Here is a 19,651-nt window from a genome sequence, read left to right as displayed (position 1 = left end):
ATCTTGTATCCTGGCTTGCAACATTATGGGCCTCATTACGCGGTAGGAGGTAGCCATGGTGCTATTGGCACCATGGCTACCCCCTTACCGCATTCCAGGTCCGGGACCCGAAATAGGGACTTACCGGGTCATTCCAACCTTGGAGGACCGGGTAAGTCCCCATTCCGGGAATCATTCCCCATTCCCATTCGAGCCCCCATAGGGCTCAATGGGAATGGGGATGTAGCTAATAACGGTACCGCAATTTGCGGTACCGTTATTAGCTCTGAAGTCCCTTAACGGGTCCCATCCATAACGCCTGGTAAAACCAGGCATTGAGGAAGGGACCTGCTAAGGGACCTCGGAATAGGGTGGTAAGGGATTACCGGCACCGGTGACCTTACCAGTGCTTGTAATCCCTTACCACCTACCGCGTAATGAGGCCCTATGTGTTACTACTGACTTCTGAAATTGTATTCGCTCTCCCCTCCTGCTCTTTTTGACTGCTTACTCTCTGTTCTCTCCTCCCATCCCCTCTCCCTTTTCCTATATCCTTCCCTTACTTTCTTCTATGCACCTACTCTATCAAAATTGTCCCTGGACCCAGTATGATATCAACCTCATCTGTTGATCCCCCATCCCCTTACTGTCCCCTCCCCCCCCGTCCTCCAGCACTATCTGAAACGTTGTCAGGCCTAGTACGATAGTCGCTTGTTTTGTTCCTCCCCTTCCTTTCTGCACCCCTCTCCCTCACCTTTTGTTTTTCTCCGGCTCTACCAGAAATGTCGTCAGGCCTAGTATGGTAGTCGCCTGTCTGTTTCAATTTCCTTCCCACTCTCCCCCTTCCTTCCTTATCTATGTCTTAGCTCTTCCACTATCTGAAATGTTGTCAGGCCTAGTACGATAGTTAATTTCACATCCTTACTGTTCATGGCCTGTAGGAATGTTGTTATTTTTTCCCTTGTTCCCTCCCTTTCCTTGAAGCGCTTTGAAACACATTGTGCCTCATTACGACTTTGGAGGCAGCCATACCCTTAATAAGGGCATGGCTGCCTCCAAAATCGGGTCCGGGTTCTCTGAATGGGGAATTACCGGGCCATTCCGAGTTTGGAGGGCCCTGTAATTCCTCCTTCAGGGAACCTGGGCACAGACCTTCCCCATTCCCATTTGAGCCCCCATAGGGCTCAACGGGAAGGGTGCGGGAGCTAACAACGGGCCGATTACGACCAGACGTCCAGATCGGGTCCCGCGAGGGAACCTCGTAATAGTGCGGAATGCGTTTAACGGAACTGGCACCATTACCGGCGCCGTTAAACGCATTCCGCACAGGTCGTAATGCGGCCCATTGTGTATAGGCGCTAAATAAATAAACTGTCATATATCATATACCCCTGATCTATCCTTTCAAATATATATTTGTGTTTACTTTAGGAAGCAACAGATGGTTTACTTCAAACACGGAGGGCAACTTCAAGTAAATTAATTATCTCTCCTTGTGTCTATCTACAGTGTGCCTGTGATGCGGGTCTGGCACATCTGGGTGAGGTCACACAGTGCCCAGGCAGGATGGGTGCCAGAAGTCACTGGGGCATAACCTTCTCACCACAGGCATAGTGGCTCACTGGGTGTGCAAAGCAGACAACAAGAAACATGATGTCACTGAGTACTGCAGGCTGCTCTTACCCATTTCCAACTAGCTAGACCTAGCCCCCATAATCTTCCTGTACTGAGTATGAGCTGCACAGACAGCTCCCCCCTCTGAACCCAACCGTTCAGGCATTCTTCCCTAATGGACTGCCAACCGGTTAGTGATGGGGGCTTCATGGTTTTTACTGCATCCCTGTCACTTCTTCAGCTAACATCTAGATTCCAGGTGAAAAATGTGTAGCTGCATTTACAACCACCTTTTCCAGTTGCAACAAAAACATCTGCTCTTGGCACTGCCTCTTTGTCCAGTGGCCCAGGGGTAGCAAGGACAGGTCTAGAGGTAGCAGAGGGGGGGTAGCAGTAGCTACCCCTGGTTACCCCCAAATGACAAGGTTGGCAGTTTTTGGAAGGGAAGCTTCACTCTTACAACAAGCCATTAGATCTTCTGGCATCATGGAAATCTCCTCCTCTGAAGAAGAGAAATACTGTGTCTCTCCTAACTGAGACATCCCATTCCTTTGGGGGCCTTCTCCTCCTTGGTGATCCACCCAGCTAATTTCAGCCCCAGGGTTAGAATGAGGTAGCGACTGCCTTCCTCTGGCCACCTGGGAGGAGGCTTTAGGCAGGGTTTCTGCGAGGACTCTGTAGGATTTATCATAATGCCGTGAAGCACACAAACTGGAAAGGATTATGGCGCTCCCTCACAGACGATTCACTGAAATGCAACAAGGCTAGTAATTTGTTTGATTGAAAATGCTTTCAACAATGTAAACTTTAGGGCAAGCTGTGGGACTATTTCTCTCCAGTCATGGAATAGAAAACATTTCCTCCGTTTCCATAGATCTGGAGTGATTGGCCCACTTTGAACAATATCCCATTTGTATACCCAATTATAGAAACAGGTTACCCCTCTTTAGGTGCCAAGACGGTTCTGCCATTGGACAAGCCAGGTGGAAGGATTCTCATGAATGCCTGAAACAATAGGCGGTATCAACACTGTGGGCAGTGGAGGAGAACAAGAGAGTGTAGGATTGTAAAATAGCCCAGTGACTTTCTGTAGAAAACTGCCTGTGGCTGGGTCAGAAAAGAAGAGATAACACACCAAGATTCCATTTGGTTAAATGAATTATGCTCAGCTGTACCATTATCAAACTGGAATTGAAGCCGACATCCCCATTTTCCTGATCTCCATATATAAGTCTTTGCTGTACTGCTTACAATATAATGACAAAGGCATGAGGAACCTGTCATTTTGAAAGATTTTGTCCTTGAGGTTCAAGCAAAGAAATGAAAGTACCATATTTATTCACATCCAAACCCTACAAAGCATCCTCTGCACTTCCAAGGCAAAACGTATCAATTGGGAAGCAATGACACTGCTCCTGTGAATCAACACCTTCTTCTTGCAAGGGATCGTCCCACGATTCCTTGAATATCAACCAGATTCTAGCACTATTAAAGGAGCCTACACTAGATCCAGAGAACCGTGTGAACTGGCATCCTATCATGCAGCTACTCTTTGCCTGTGAAGTCACTGGGGAGACAAGTGCCCTTTAGCTACACAATAGGACCACAATCTCATATAATAACATCCATCTGGCTTTTGATTGAGATGCTACAAGACAGACGCATTGAAATCTGACCACATCCTGCTGACCCTGAAGGAGATGCACTGGTTGCCCACATCAACATAAAGATAGTATGCATCACATACAAAGCAGTGATAACCAAGCTACCTGGATGAACAAATTACCATTGCCAGAGGCCAATATAATAGAAACGGCTTTGTCATCGCCAGACGGCAAAATTAGAAATTCAATGAGAAGAGGACAGAATGCAAGCATTTTCCTTCTATGCAATACATAACATATCATGCATGTGAGAACAACATCCTCGCTCATGCATTTCTGATTCTTATATTCTGATAGAGCCCTAAGTTTTTTTTAAAACTTTATTTAATGTTTGCACAGTTACAACTTCACATTTCCATATAGTCGATTGATACCTTGCACAGGGTTACTTCAGCAACATATAGCAGGGTAACCAGGTGTACACTTGTTACAGAACTTCATCCCCGCCGTCTCCCCCTTCACATTTATTACTTAGGTATTGCTGGAATCCTCTGCATATATCCTTTGGGCGATTCTTTAAGGGCAATAGGCTAGAGTACAGTTCTTCTTCGTCATTTGTCCAAATCATATCATTCACCCACTCTCCTACTGTGGGGGATGCTTTACTTTTCCACATCAGCATAGCTTGCTTAGCCAGCAACAGTCCTATATTGATAAGTTTACGCTTCGTTGGGTTAATTTTAAGCACACAGCCCAATAGACATGACACCTGTTCCCATCTGACAGGTTGATCTACCATTTCTTCCAATGCCTCGAACACCCTGGCCCAGTACGCAGAGAGTACTCCGCAGGACCACAACGTATGCATTAGTTCCGGATCATCATTTCCAAACCTCGGGCATCTACCTTCTGCTGTTGCATACATTTTCTTGAGACAGGCTGGGGGTAAGGTGCACTCTGTTCAATATTTTGAAGTGGATGAGCCTATACCTGGAGTGGAATGATATTTGCTTCGTTAGCCTGCACAGTTGCATCCAGTGTGTGTCAGTTAAGGCAGTCCCCAAGTCGCTTTCCTACTCCCCCTTGATATCTGGCGCTTGCACTCTCCTGGTTGACAGCGACAGTTTATATAGCATTGAGGCCATCTTCGTTGCCGGGGGCGAGTGCATAGTTCAGATTCGGATGTGAGGGCAGTTCCTGCGGGAATTCATCCCACACCGCTGCCACCGCTGAACGGAGTCGAAAGTACTGCAACTTCTGTAGTGGGGTATCACCGACATATGTCTTAATGTCATCCCAGATCACAAATTGCCCATTATGATACAAATCCCTAAAGTGTAGTATGCCCTTTCCTCGCCAGTGTGCCACCAATACTGTGTGCTTCGACAGGGTTATATATGGTGCATCCCAGATAGGTATATTCTGACTATACATTATGGTATCCTTGGGATGTTGAACCAGTCTCGTCCATGCATGCTGTGTAACCAGAACCAAGTCCACTTGGTTGCCATTCCCTAGTCTCCCCATGGTCACCCCACGTAACAGGGAAGCCTTGCCCCTCCCTTGCTTCTCCAGTTCCTCATATGATGTGTGTGGCCCGCCCTCCATCCAGTGTACCACGTAATAAGTCTGTGCTGGTAGAAAATACAATTCGAAATCTGGTGCAGCCAGTCGCCCTTGCTCATATGGCATTGTGAGACGTTTCCAACTGGCCTGCACCTGGCCCTTACACACAAACGTGGAACATTCTCTGGTTATTTTCATGAGAAATGATCTTCCTGGCCACAATGGTATTGTACTAAAAAGGTAAAACAGTTTAGGAAGAATAATCATTTTCACTAATGCCAACAGCCCCATGAGTGACAAAAGGAGTTGGTTCCAGCGTCCAAGTTTAGTGCAGATGGCATCCGCCAGTGCATCGTAATTAAGGGAGCGTAACAATTTTGCTGTGTGCGCTATTTCTACACCTAGATGTTTCACCTGCTGGGGTGCCCACTGTAATCCACATGGATTACTGGGTTCCCCCATCTTGTCCGTTAACGGGAATATTTCAGATTTGCTGGTGTTCAGCCGGAGACCAGAGTACTCCCCGAACTCTTGGACTGCTGTTAGAACCCTCTGCAGATATTTCTCTGGGTTTCTCACATACAGCATGAAGTCATCTGCATATAAAGTTATGAACTCAACTCGCCCGGCTATGTCTATCCCGGCCCGAGTATGGCGTGCTCTCATTAGATCTGCCAGGGGTTCTACTACCAATGTGAACAGCAAGGGAGAGAGCGGGCAGCCCTGCCTATTGCCCCCCACCAGCTCTAGCATCGAAGACAGCACCCCATTTACACACACCGTGGTGTACGGTTGCGTGTACAGGATTCGCACCCATTGGATAAAGTCTGGGCCAAACCCGCAATTGTGCAATACCCTGAATAGGAAGGGCCAGTACACAGTGTTGAATGCTTTCTGCATGTCTAAGGATATTGCTACCCCCTTGGTATCCTGCGATATCCTCGCCAATATATTGTAGCACCTCCGTATATTAGATGCTGTTGATCTTCCCTGCACGAATCCCGCCTAGTCCTCGTGCACCATATTGGGCATTAGCGGATTGAGTCGGGCTGCCAGTTTCTTTGTGAATATCTTTCTGTCAGTGTTGATAAGGGACAGTGGCCGTATGACCTGCAGTCCTCTGGCAGCTGCCCAGGCTTCCCTGTAGAACTCCGTGCCTAACTCATCAGAGCCAGGAGCTTTCCCTGTCGGTAGACTTTTAATCGCTTCTTTCATCTTGCACGTTATTGGTGTTTCTAGTGCATTGCGAGCTCCCCCGACAGCAGCGTTGTGGGTATTTTAGCTAGACAATCATTGATCTCGCTGTCTGTAGCTACGCTTTGAGGTGAGTACAAATTTGCATAGAAGTCGTAAAATACCTCGCAAAACCTCTTCGGCCTTAGCGACCACTACTCCGTCTTGCCTGGTGATACACGGAATGTTTGTGGTGCCCCTCTCGCTACATTCTGTATGTGCCAATAGCTTTATCCAGCCTGTCCTGTTCCCCATACCTGTGTGCAGCTGCTGGCCTCTCAAAATAGCACAGTTCTCTGTCTGCCGCTTCTCAGTATTCATCTAGCTGCGTTTTAATGTCAGCTCTAATGAATGCTGACAGGTTTCTCACATACTTCGTCTGCAGTTTCGCCAGGGATTCTTCTCTCCTCTTGAGTTCCCTCTTAATGTTGCGTAGAACCCTGAACTCTGTGGGCATGGCGGCTCCTCGCATATAAAGTTTAAACGCCAGCCGTAGAACAGCTTGTCGGGTCATAGACCCGTCGTTGTGTTCGAAGAAATCAGTGATATGTTGTGCCATACTTGCCCTGAACACTGAGTCACCATGGTGTGCTCTGTGGGGCTCCCTCAGGGATATCCAGTAGGAGGGATACAGGGGAGTGATGCTAGAGCGTCCTGGGCTGTATCTTGGTCTCTGCCACCCAACCCAGCACCCTCTGAGAGGTTAACCAAAGGTCTATCCTGGAGTGCATGTCATGGACTGATGACTAGAAAGTGTAGGCCTTCCGAGTCCCATGTAGTGAACGCCAAGCATCTCTCAAGCCCATGTCTGCACTATGTGTTTGAATTGTGCGTGCCGCATTCGTTAAGGTCCTGGGTGTGGTAGATGTTCTGTCTAGGTCTATATCCAGTATAGAGTTAAGATCACAGCCCCATATTACCAGTGCTGTTGGGTATTTGGCACATTTCCGAAAGACCTCTTCATAGAACTCAGTATCATCTATGTTGGGGCCATATATGTTGATCAATAGTACTTCAGTTCAGCGTTTCCTAATGTCCCGTGTACAGGCACATATCTGCCACAAGCATCACTTTCCGTTTTGTAATGGGTAAATGGGAGTGATCTATGGGCCAGTATCAGAACCCCACGTGCCCTGGTAGAATGTGACGTGTAAAAACGCTGTTCCCCCCATCCGGGGGCAAACTTGTGCGTGTGATGTTCTAATCATTGCATTTCTTGCTGAAACAGTATCTGAGCCACTTTGTTTATGTATGCCATCACCTTACGCATTTTCATGGCGTAGCAAGGCCCCTCACATTCCAGCTTAGCAGCTTCACCCCCGTAGCTCCAGTGCTAACCATCACGTTTTCTAGCACCCTCCACATCGCTGTGCAGTCTTCTATTACCACGACAACTTGTTGCATTTGCTCTTTTCTGAACTTTTTCACCCCAACTTCCCTCAGCTACCTCCTCCTCCTCCCTCATAGTACTCCAAACTTTAGCTATGCATTGCCCCATTCCCATATCCCATCTCTCATCCCTCCTCCCTAAACAGAATCCTGTTTAACCAAAATGTACACTCGCATTGGGGGCGACTGCTTCCTTGGTGCGCAGAGTTCCCAGCAAGTGCCACAATCAAACGTTAGCTTGGCTTGACCCACTACAACATATAAAACATATAAAACAAACATTACCAAAACACATTGTAAATTGCATAGTTACTGATGAGGTTCGGCATTTCACCCCTCAAGTTTCATCTCTTGTGCATTGCACAGTCCGACCTGAACACTGCAAACCCACCCACCCGAGGCCAGACCATGGTATAACATTTTAAGTAGCCATTGCCAAGATCGCAGCATGGACTGAACCTTTACCGGCGGGACATCAATCGCACAAAGTTAGTGTCATCGCGGGCATACAGCTCTGTTCCTTCTCAGGCTTTATCCTTCTGCCAGCGGCTGCTTCTCCTGTAGGGGGATATTGGCCTCCACAAATGCTGCAGCCTCCTCATGGAATGTGAAAAAATAAGTTTTGTTTTTAAACTGCATATGCAGACTGGCTGGATATAGCATTGCATAGGGTATTTGACGCTCCCCCAACTATTTCTTGACCCCGACGAATTTGCGTCTCTCCTGCTTCACTGCCAGTGTATAGTCTGGGAAAATACAGATCTCATTGGAGCCCAACTTCAAATCTAGCTTCTCACGTGCAGTTCTCAAAACCATGTCCCTGTCTCTGTAGTTCATAAATCACGCTATTATTGGTCATGGGTACATGCCTGGCTTCGGTCTCACCATCAGTGTCCTGTGCGTTTGCTCTACCACAAACATTTTTGGACCAGCCCGGGTCGCCCAACAGATCTTTTAGTAAGTTTTCCACAGCGGTTTCCATGGGTCCCTTCAGGGCATCTTCTGGTACCCCTATGATGCGTACATTATTGCGCCATGATCTCGCTTCTAGATCCTTGCACTTCATCTTGACATTTCCCAAATCTTTGCCATAGTTGTCACTGTATTTTGCAGTGCCTCTATAACATCTTCGACCATGCTGATCTGCGTTTCAGTCTCCATGATCTGTTGTGTGACCTTTTCTGACGGGCCTGGATTGTGGAGATATTGATGGTAATGCCATCTAGCTTGTCGTTGATGGCGGCAAAGCCTTGTTGCATAATGGTCATGGCTCCCTGTAAGTCAATGGAGGGTGAGACTCGGGTCGTTCCCAGTGTTTCTTGGCTACTTGCCCCTTCACTTCCATCGTCCATTTGCTTGACTATTGGTCTGGTGAATATATCCATTGAGCCACTCTTATTTTGGGGGGTAGCCCCTTTTGGCATTATAGCGGGTTTCGGAGCCACTGTTCAGCATGCAGCTGTAGCACGTGGTGGAAAACTTTCAGTACCGGAGCAGGGTGTGGTGCACCCAAGTATCCGATCCACAAGACTACACCTCTGGCCCTGCCCTACCAATGTGATTAAAAGTACTCTTGGGCATATTGTCTGTTGTCAACCCCCTCTGTTTGGGCCATGTGTGATATCACAGCTTGCACTCCCAACCCCCCTTAGTAATTGTGCTTTAAGAGGGCTGCCTGCTATAGCAGCTAGTGCTTCCTGTGTCACTGTGGGGGGGGGAGGGGGGTGGTAGAAGGTTACAGTGCAGCACCTGGGTAAATGATTGATTCCGCAATGCCTCCTTGTCTGCTCCGAAATATCTAGGAGCTTTGATCCGTTCTGCTTTGTCTGTTCCCCATGCGCGCCATGTTTCTCTCCTGGCGCTTCGTATCCCGAGTTAGCAGACCGCTGCCTTTGTGTCCGCAGTGTGAGCTCAGGCAGTCAGTTAACGACTCCCATCGTGGCCCTTAGGCAGTCTAGTATGTTCCCTTCACAGATTAGTACAGCGCCTTGGTATAGCGGCACTGTGGAAGCCAGCATCGGCTCAGTGCAACTCTTCACACCGGAGGGACCCGGGAGCACAATGGAGCCCTCACACGTGGCATAGCTCATCCAAAGCCAGCGTGTGCAGGCAACTTAGTTCGGTTTGAATTACAGTGCAGTTGGGCGGCACCCCCACCTGGTAGCGCAGAGCTCTAGTACCTCTATGCACCGTTCTGGAGCCGTCTGGTGTGGTGGGACTTCTCACTTTGTTTGTTGCTCCTTCCGGCAGCTCCTCTCCTGTGCTCCGGCAATGGAGTTGGGTGTCCCGTCACCCATTGCAGCATTGTTTAAGAGCAACGGGCTCTTCCGTTGTGTGCCTCAGGCTCTGCCAGCAGTATAGAGAGCCTTAGAGTGGCTCTCGCCCCCAGGCACTTGGTCACCTCCTCTAGATGTCTCTGCCGCTTGTCAGCAACCTTCCGGTCCTCCCTCACGGTCACGAGGGAAATCTCTCGCCACTCCGATCCTCGACTGTGCGCGTGTTCTGCCCAGGCCCTCAGAGCTTCGCCAATTATCACTGGTGCCATTAGGGCATAGCCTCTGATTCTTGTGCCTGCCCCCCTCATACCTCTTCTTGGCAGGTTTTACTGCAAGCCCTGCATGTAAGCTTTAGGTTTGTGCCAGTGAACACCAAGCCTCCATGGAGCGCCCACCCCATAGAGCCCTAAGTTGACCCTGTCTAAATATTTTCCTTATCCTTTCCGACATTATACAGTGCAATGTTTCCACCCAATAGCTCTATAGTATACAAGACTATTTAAATCCATGCCTACATTCTGTTTGTGCCTGTTGAGGCCCAATGCAGCTAGCTGTATGCAACCTCCTGACAGCTCCACTGAATAACTGGTGTTTTTTTCTAATATGTGGGTCCAATATCAATGAGAGACAATGGCATGCAGAGACACATGGATTCCTGTATGATATTTATTTGAATGTTTAGATCCAGTTTCTGATCCCAAATGTATGGACACCACTTTAATTCATACAGTGTCCATGCTCAAAGTGCTCCTTCATCTTGAGGGAGACAGGGGCTCTGTGGTGCACACCATGCATAGTGACAGTCAGCAATCCACAGCGGGATGTGTCAGCATCGTCTCAGGCTCATTTCAGACAAGACGGATGTCCTTGTGGTTTGGTGATCTGATCACCTCTGTGGTGACACCATATCCACAGGCTCCCTCCCTTTCCTTTCACTTTGGTGGATGAGACATGGTTTTGAAATTGGCTAGTCTCCTCGCTTCCTCCATAAAATCAACACAGTAGTGAGTGCTGGTTATTTTCAGTTCTAGATTCTGCACACATGCCTACCTTTCTTTCTTCTGAAGCGTTGCATCATTGTAATCTGGGCACCTGTTTCCAGTAGGCTTGATTACTGTAAAACACACTACTTTGGGCTGTCGGGCATTTTCACCGAGGCATTTCCAGGTGATGTGAAACATAGCAACGTGCCTCCTTGCAGGCCTTTGGGCAGTTTAATCATACAAACCATCCATACACAAAACCAGTTAACGAGGGTGCAATTGTACATGGAAGGAAAAGCAGAACAGCAAAGTGACTGGGGCACGTTAAGGAGAGTGCAGGTGTGCATGGAAGGAAAAGCAGAACAGCAAAGTGCCTGGGGCACGTTAAGGAGAGTACAGGTGTGCTTGGAAGGAAAAGCAGAACAGCAAATTGCCTGGGGCACGTTAAGGAGAGTGCAGGTGTGCATGGAAAGGGAAGCAGAACAGCAAAGTGCCTGGGGCACGTTAAGGAGAGTGCAGGTGTGCATGGAAGGAAAAGCAGAACAGCAAAGAGCCTGGGGCACGTTAAGGAGAGTGCAGGTGTACATGGAAGGAAAAGCAGAACAGCAAAGTGCCTGGGGCACGTTAAGGAGATTGCAGGTGTGCATGGAAGGAAAAGCAGAACAGCAAAGTGCCTGGGGCACGTTAAGGAGAGTGCAGGTGTGCATGGAAAGGGAAGCAGAAGAAAAGGGGTGCGGATCGTGTGCTTACATTAAAAAAGTGTAATTTTAAAATGTGCAAAAGAATGTATGAAATGCTTGTGAAAATACACTAAATATAGTATTTGACCTATCTGCCACTTTTTATAAGTAGTCTGTGGGATGTATTTACCCATGCATCCGAGCCCTACCTCAAAACTGTGCAGTACTGACATGGAAAACCTCATGATGGCCAGAGCTTCCCAGAAAATGCACAGGGAAATGCATGAAGAATAGGCTGCCATTCATTTTTGCCGATGTTATGGGCACAGAAGGAAACTGCCTAAAACCACCATTGGACTACCCACACAGTAGTCTGAAACCATTGGGAATGGCAATGCTGATTGCCAAATGCAACCTAGAATTGTTGGGAATTCATTTCTTAAATCCCAAAAATGGGTGCAGTACCAGTACTCACCACTATCCAAAAGCCGGCGTTTTAAAACCACTCTGTTTCCCTGAAGGCAAGTCAAAATGCCTATTTTCAAACATTGCAATATGTGCAAAATATTTACTGAACACCAGCAGACATTTGGCAGAATGGAGTTTTGTGTGCCTACAAAATCTGGGAAATGAAGATCATAAGACAAGGTTTATAACAAGACTGGCTGCGCTGTGGATTTCAGCAGTTTAAGTTGCACTGGATTGAAAGACACTAAAAAAAAAAAAAATCTAAATGTTTAAATTGACTGAGTGACCTACTTTTGAGTGTCACATAGGTTGCAATTGTTTAAATGTCATAGTTTTGCACTTAGAATCAGCATTCTAGCTGCATGTGTAAAATTGCAAGTTAATTTAAAAAGCAACAAATAACATGACAGTAGCTGAAAGTCTGGCTTAAGGAACTTGATTCTGCCTGGCAACTACCCCCATCAGGAGTGAAATTTGAGTCACCACTGTGTTCCCAGGCCAACCTTCCTTTTGCTGCCCACACTAAGGATATGCCATCTATCTGATAATTGAATTACCTGTGCTCTGCAAGAGAGTGAACAAAGCCCTCTTCACTCAGGCAAAGGTTTTTATTACCGCAGTCGTAAAATGTAGCTTCCTCTTGGCAGGAGCTGGGAGGAGCACTGCCTGTGAGAGCAAGCTGGCCTGGCAGAAACTGGAAAGACTGGTTTCTATACCATGTGACCTGGGAAACCACACCCCTTTGGAGCCAGAACATAACTTTAAAAAGATGAATAACTCATAGAGCGGACATGTGAAAATTTTATAAATGATACCATAATTCTTGTGATTTTTCTGCCCACATTTTAAGAGGTTTTTCGACCTGGTGGCATGTTCAGGGGGGTTTTAGCGGAAAAATGGATATTACTCTAACTGTATGCATGTTAAAAATCTGAAACTTCTTCAGTTAATGTCCATACTCCCTGCACACATGTATGTAAAGTTGGGTCAATGTCAGAAATTGAAAAATCAGTTAAAAAGTGAAATATGTGCCATTTCTGAATGCAAGCTCTTAGAAACAGCAGATTTGGACAGAGACATGGCTAAATTCAGCCACACCATGTATATGTAATTTCAAACAACTGTGTAACTCTGAAATATGTCTTTTATTATCAAATATAGAATATGTGCAATCTGACATAGGAGTGTCCTATCTGCAAGCCATAAAATGACATCCCTCTGACTCACAGTTCATTACCCAATCAAATGAGAAATGGAAGTTTGACCAATTAGAAGCTGAGAGAGAGGTAGGGTCAGTGATGCTAGAACACACCCATATTCTAAACACATAAAAGCAGACAGACAGGACAGATAGGGACCTTCAATTCCATTTGCTGCAACGCACTCTGCCGGACCATACAACATCCAGAAATCCAGACTTTACCTCCATCAAACCTCCAGAGAGCCAAACTAGAGACTTCAATCTATCCAGAACTAGAGACCAGACCAGAGAGAAAGCAGTGCTGTACCCAGAGAGACCCGAGCCCAGTCCAAAACCCTGACCAGATCCGTGATGAGGCCCATTTAATTCAAGAATATAGTGTGAGTACCCAGCAGAACTGTGTAGAACCAATCTCTTAGTTTAAATTCATCTAATTCAATCTATTTAACCTAAGTAGAACTGCCTCCTAACTGTCACCTGTCATTTGTAAAGCTGTCACTTGTCATTTTCTAGTCGCAAGCTGCACTTGTCGTTTTGAACTTTAAAATTTCAAATCTGAAAAACGACCTTCACAAAATCGCTCATATCTCCGCAACCGTTTGTGCTAGAGACTTGCAATAACTTTTATTTGATAGCTTAGAATCGTGGCTTTCCTACGAACCTAGAACCGCATTCCTACCCCCTATAGTTTTACCGCAATCGCGGAACACGCATTCACGAATTTTACCGCGATTTGCAATTTCTTCACGTGTAAAAAGACAGCAGTTTTGCCTTCCATTTGCCAGAAATTCGTTTAACCTGCTAACTATCCCTGCATCATTGCTAGGGTGAGTCTGGACTAATATTAACTAGATACCACTCACCCTGAACCTCTGAAAGGGAATTAAAAAGCATTTCCAGCATATTTCTCATCCATTGCTAGCACATATCAAAGCATTTGGGCCTGTGTTTTCAAAACTCCTATCTGTTTTCTGTAAGCTTGCTGGGATTGAACTGAATCACATTTGATTGCATTTCTGAGAACTGTGTGTTTCCTTCCATTTCCTTGCATTGCATCAAGGGGGGGAGGGAATTGCCAGAGAAAAGTGATTACATTGTTTTGTTGAAATCATATTGAGTATTTCTATACTGCATTTCATTCATTCAACCTTGCATCCATTTGAACTCTATAAAGCATTTTGTACCACTTTCTTCTTTTGTTCCTATTTACCAGTGTGCTACCTTATCCATTTCATGTCAACTCATTAGTGATTATAAGAAGTGTGCTAGTGCCAGATTCTCCGTTGTTAATATTTATCATATCAGATTAAGTGTGATATTCAATTATTAATTTACTATAAAGGGTGATATATATCTATTGTTTAAATTATCAAATAAACCTTTTAAACTTGCAAAACAGAACTACTTCTTGGCTCAGTGGGGTCAGGGGGATTCCAAGAGAGGGGTGTTATATAGGGGTAGTCATCCAGAACGCATGAACTGGACCTAAAGGTATATCAATAAGGGTTTTCATTCAGTATTATAGACTAGGCGTTGACTTAGCTGTAGTGTTGAATTGAATCCCCTTACAAGTCTGATCGACAAATTAGTATCAGTTTCTGACACCCATTGCTAGCAGCACCAATGGGTCAAAGCTCCATGCATTAAATGAAAGAACTCACTACGTGAGATGGTTTTCAATCGAGATGCACATTTAAAGGCATTAGGATTGTAGTTGTGTAAGTTTAGTAGCTAGCTATAACAATTTTAATTAAGCATGAGAGCTACACAATTTAGATATTTGTGCTGCAATATTTATTTTTGTTTGCTGCAAAATTTGGCAATCAATGCCATAATACCCTGGATGATCTTTCTAGTCATATTTCTCTGGCAAAGAGATGCCTTCAAAGGCTTCCAGACACCAAACAGGTTCTCTTAAAGACTCTGTGAACGGGCTATTGGGCTTATGTTGGACATGTTCCCCCTTCATAACTGACAAGCATTCAAATATGAACCCCTTGACCTCTTAGATATAGCTCATATCTACTTATGCGGTTCTGAGGTACTATAACGCAAAATCCAATATAACATCATATTTGTTTCTTGCCTCCACCTCTGGAAGGTACTTGCCCTTTTTTTATGATCTAAGACGTATAACCTAGACTTTCATAAGGCTTTCAAAACTTACTTTTTCTAGTATGTCCTAGTTCTTTCATCCCTTCCCTCTTAATGGTACACAATGCAAGCCGACTTTTGGGTGATAATGTGCTCAATAAATGCTAAATAAATATTCAAATGTTTGGCAGACCCTTTGTGAATCTTACTCTAAGTATGACAGGATTGGTTTTACCCTGCTTATTTGTAAAAATCTTCAAAAACAAAAAAAGGCCCATATATTCTTGTCTTCCTGCAAAGGTCATTTGGGAAGGGGGGAGTTGGGGTTATGCCAATAGAAAATTGCCAATCTTTGGCACCTACATCTGTAGGATCAGGCTAAAGATGTTCCGATCTGTATCCGTTGATTAGATAGCCTACAGTGCAATTATAGGACTCAAAGGGAGTAGAATAGTATTTATAAAAAATGTGTCTGTCATTTGTAACAGGACAGCACATTGTAATTGGTAGCCAGTTGTCTGTATGGGCTCTCAAATTGCTGTGGTAGTTGATTGACATAAATTAACATCCAAACAGGAAGGACCTGCTTCTAAGACAAAGCTGAAACGTCCAATGATCTGCATTTGTGCTCAATGGGCCTAATTTGAATGTATGGGCTCTAGAACAAATTAGGAGATCCCAGGGAGCATCTCAGATTTTCACATAGTACTTACACAGGTTTTACAAAGACTAACACTGGAGACAATGTGGCTGGTGCATGTCTGAGATACACTTGAGCAAACCTGTCACCATTGCATTTCAATGTGATCATCTACAGTTGCTCCAAGGATCTCCAGTTGTAAGCTGTGTTAAAGGTACCAGCTGCAAATTTGAGATGATGCCTTATATCTAAATGTGTCCAGTGCAAATCTTTCTGAATCAAACCCAATTAGTCTCGAAGGGACAACCATAAATGTGATGCATGCACTGTAAAAGCTATTCAACCCAATGTGAAGAATCCTACGGATCCTTCACTAAACCCATGCCTGATGTCTCCTCCCACATGGCCAGGGACCCTTCCTGAGCCTGACTTTGGGGGTGGGGAACTGCAGAATGATCACCTCGGAGGAGACAAGACCCAGGGTGTTGAGGAGATCCTGTGGGATGAAACACAGTATTTGTCCTTTAAAAGGGAGAACCTTTGAAAGTTGCCAGAACAGGTAATGGCCTACTGTCATTATGATGTATCTGAACCACACATTAGATCGGTGGCTTTGAACGCAAATGCCTTTAAACCCGTAAAAGACCTTAATAACAGAAAGACCACGTAAGGTACTTCAGGATACATATCCTCCCTACTCCCAAAGGTATGATGAAAAGGACATCAGAAATATTGCCTAAGTAAACTGTCCTCCTCTGTAACAAGAAATTGTAATGGTTCATCCTTAAATGACTCTAAGGGAAATAAATCTACCCTTAAAACTAAGAAGTTACTAAAAGGAACTAACTTTGTTGCTGGAGACAACAAGTTCCATAATCCCATGAGTAGTGCGACGAGAAAGAGGGCTGAAGAGGCATGCTGTGGTAGTAGTCAGGCAATTAAGCCTAACAGCCCACACCTCAAGGAACCTGAGAGTTATAAAAGGACTCTTCAGGTGCAGGCAATAGAGAGAAGGAGCTGGGGATGGAGTTTGTGCACTAGTAGCATAGGAAGAATGAAGAAGGCACAGTGCTGGCAATACGGCAGAAGTGGGAGAACCGCAGGGATGCCAGAACTCTGATGCAGCAGATTTCACCTGCTTGTTCTGTGAGGGTCCTGTTCCCCCAAACTCTGAGGTGCAGAGGCCTCTCCCCATGCGAGCCTTATTGCAGAGGTTACTGTGCAAGAAGCATGTCAGAGACCAGGGTGAGGAGCTGTTGTAACACCAAGGGCCTCAGGAGCGAGAGGGACTCCTTAATCGAGTGGCTGGACCGGAGACACCGTCAGCGAGGAAGGGTCTGGGTCCCAGGTGAAGCCTCAATCAGTAGAAGTTGTGCAACACGTGTAACAATGATCACAGAGGACGAAGAGTTAAACCTGGCGTTCTGATTCCTGGCATTCTGATACACTATGTAGTCGTGCCCACTGTCCAGCCAACTGATTGGCTGAGTGCCCTTTGCCGGGTGTGAATTTTTGTGATATTTAAAGATTGGCAAAATGTTTGGTTTGTAAAGCTGAGTTTTTAATCAAATAGGAAAAGAAATGGCACTTATTCATGTTTATTATAAGTCAACAGTGCCATTACAAAGGTTTCATGTTATATTCTTAATATTGTTTCCAAAACTTTACAAATATGCAAATACTCTTAGATATAATAAGTTATTGATATGTATATCCCTTCTCTTTGTGTCTATGTCGGTACCCTGTCTTGTATGTTCTGTGTTTGTATTTGTGGCCCCCTGTTTTCCATATACTAAGGTAACTAGTAACTGTTTGTAGTGCATGATTTATCTTTTGCTTTGCTAAATTTCATGATATTTATACTTCCTTACCTAAGGTATGTGCATGTCATATATAGAAATACTTCCTTTTTGCTCGAGCCCTAGAAGTCAGCTTCTCAACATTGCCTATGCTAGGGGGTTACTTGTACAACTTGGATGTCTAGTGCGTTACATCTGTAACTAATTAGTAAGTTCCATTAAATGCATCTTATAATTTGATTTCAAACACATAATACTTGCATGCCCAACACAAGGGATGGGGGCCCGCTTAAACTAGGTCACAACATCACCAGCAGAAAAACCCTGCTTCCAAGTATGGGGTTTAAGGCATAAGAGATGAGGGGCGCTTATGCCAAGTCACAGCAACATTAGCAGAAAAGCCTGCTTCCAAGTGTGGGGTTTGAAGGATAAGAACTTGAGGGTACTTATACCAGGTCAGAACAACATTTACAGAAAAAGCTTGCTACCAAGTATGGGGTTTAAGGCATAAGAGAGGAGGGGCGCTTATACTAAGTCACTGAAACATTAGCATACAAGCCTGCTTCCAGGTGTGAGGTTTAAAGCATAAAGAATTGGGGGCACTTACACCAGGCCACAAAAACATTTACAGAAAAAGCTTGCTACCAAGTATGGGATTTCAGGCTTAAGAGATGGTGGCGCTTATACTAAGTCACTGCAACATTAGCAGAACAGCCTGCTTCCAAGTGTGGGGTTTAAAGTATAAGAACTTGGGGGTACATACACCAGGTCACAACAACATTCACAGAAAAAAGCTGCTTCCACGTGTAGGGTTTAAGGCATAAAAGATGGGGTCGCTTAAACCAGGTCACAAGATCATTAGCAAAAAAAAGCTGCTTCCATGTATGGGGTTTAAGGCATAAAACATGGGGGGGCACTTATACCAAGCCACAGCAACAGCAGAAGAAAAAGCCTGCTTCCAAGAATGGGGTTAAAGGCAGCACTTCACAACATTAGCAGAAAAACCTGATTCCAAGAGTGGGGTTTAAGTATAGGAGATGGGGATGCTTATACCGAGCTCAACATTGGCAGAAACATCCTGCTTCCAAGTATGGGGTTAAAGGGATGGGGGTCGTTTACACCAGGTGCCAACATCATTAGCAGACAAAAGCCTGCTTCCAAGTAAGGGGCTTAAAACATAAGAGGTGGGGTCGCATATGGCAGATTTTTAAATAATATCACTGTAAAATGCTATTGGTGAATGACGTAAGTGTCTCTTTGCTGACATCTGCCCCCAGGTAATGTTGCTCTGAACTGGAATGCTACCTCGCTAAAAAAAAACTATGGCCAGGGTTGCTTAGGCAGAGCCAACATATGTGGCTTTTCCAGCGTTTAATCAACATGCGAATGCAAATCAGACGCCAGGTGAATGTGAATTGGAAAGTGAGGCCACAGCGGGCCATGGAAAGTGAGGCCACAGCGGGCCATGGAAAGTGAGGCCACAGCGGGCCATGGAAAGTGAGGCCACAGCAGGCCATGGAAAGTGAGGCCACAGTGGGCCATCAGATGTAGTTGCACTACTTTCTAAGTCCTTTCTGTGCGAAATGACGTCGTGTTCTTCAATCAATACAAAGTTAATGTTTCAAAAACTCCAAATAAACAAATATATGCACTGCTCGTGCATGATCATTTAAATGTGATCATTACACAATGCAGTGCTATGTTTTGCAGTGGCATAAGCCAGAACCCAGATGAATAAAGTGCAACTCACAGATGAAGACCCAGAGCAAGGTCCAGGTGATCACGGCCAGGATAAACAGGATCACAGTAAACAGGATCATTTTGTTCTGAAAATTCCAGAGCGCTGCTCTGCTGGATTTCTTCTTTGATTTTAATTTGTGGTGGCCTTTCCTGCGGATTCTTTTCTTCGCCACCTTCTCCTCTACGCTGGAGACCTGGACGGAGACGTTGGAGACCTAAAAGAAGAAAACATGAACTGTATCATTGGTGCTGATTGGTGTCATTGTGCCACCCCTTAAAATGGGAAATGTGGCTTGCTTCGTGTGTGTGTGTGTGTGTGTATGTTTTTTCAACACAGCCACTGAGTAGTGCCAATAAGGTAACATTTCTTTTGGGGCTAGTTTAC

General features: G+C 45.3%; 1 protein-coding gene across 1 annotated transcript in view; it reads right to left on the bottom strand.

Moving 5' to 3' along the window:
- TMPRSS7 (transmembrane serine protease 7) overlaps positions 1-19,651 on the bottom strand; it is a 731,423-nt gene that overhangs the window by 662,079 nt on the left and 49,693 nt on the right. The window contains exon 5 of the mRNA XM_069636244.1: positions 19,277-19,481. Coding sequence (XP_069492345.1) covers positions 19,277-19,481 — 205 coding nt within the window. The remainder of the gene's footprint in view (positions 1-19,276; positions 19,482-19,651) is intronic.

The sequence above is a fragment of the Ambystoma mexicanum genome, chromosome 7p (genome assembly GCF_040938575.1).
Source record: "Ambystoma mexicanum isolate Mex_15411 chromosome 7p, UKY_AmexF1_1, whole genome shotgun sequence".
Classification (NCBI taxonomy): Eukaryota; Metazoa; Chordata; class Amphibia; order Caudata; family Ambystomatidae; genus Ambystoma; species Ambystoma mexicanum.
This window is presented reverse-complemented; position numbering and strand designations above follow the sequence as displayed.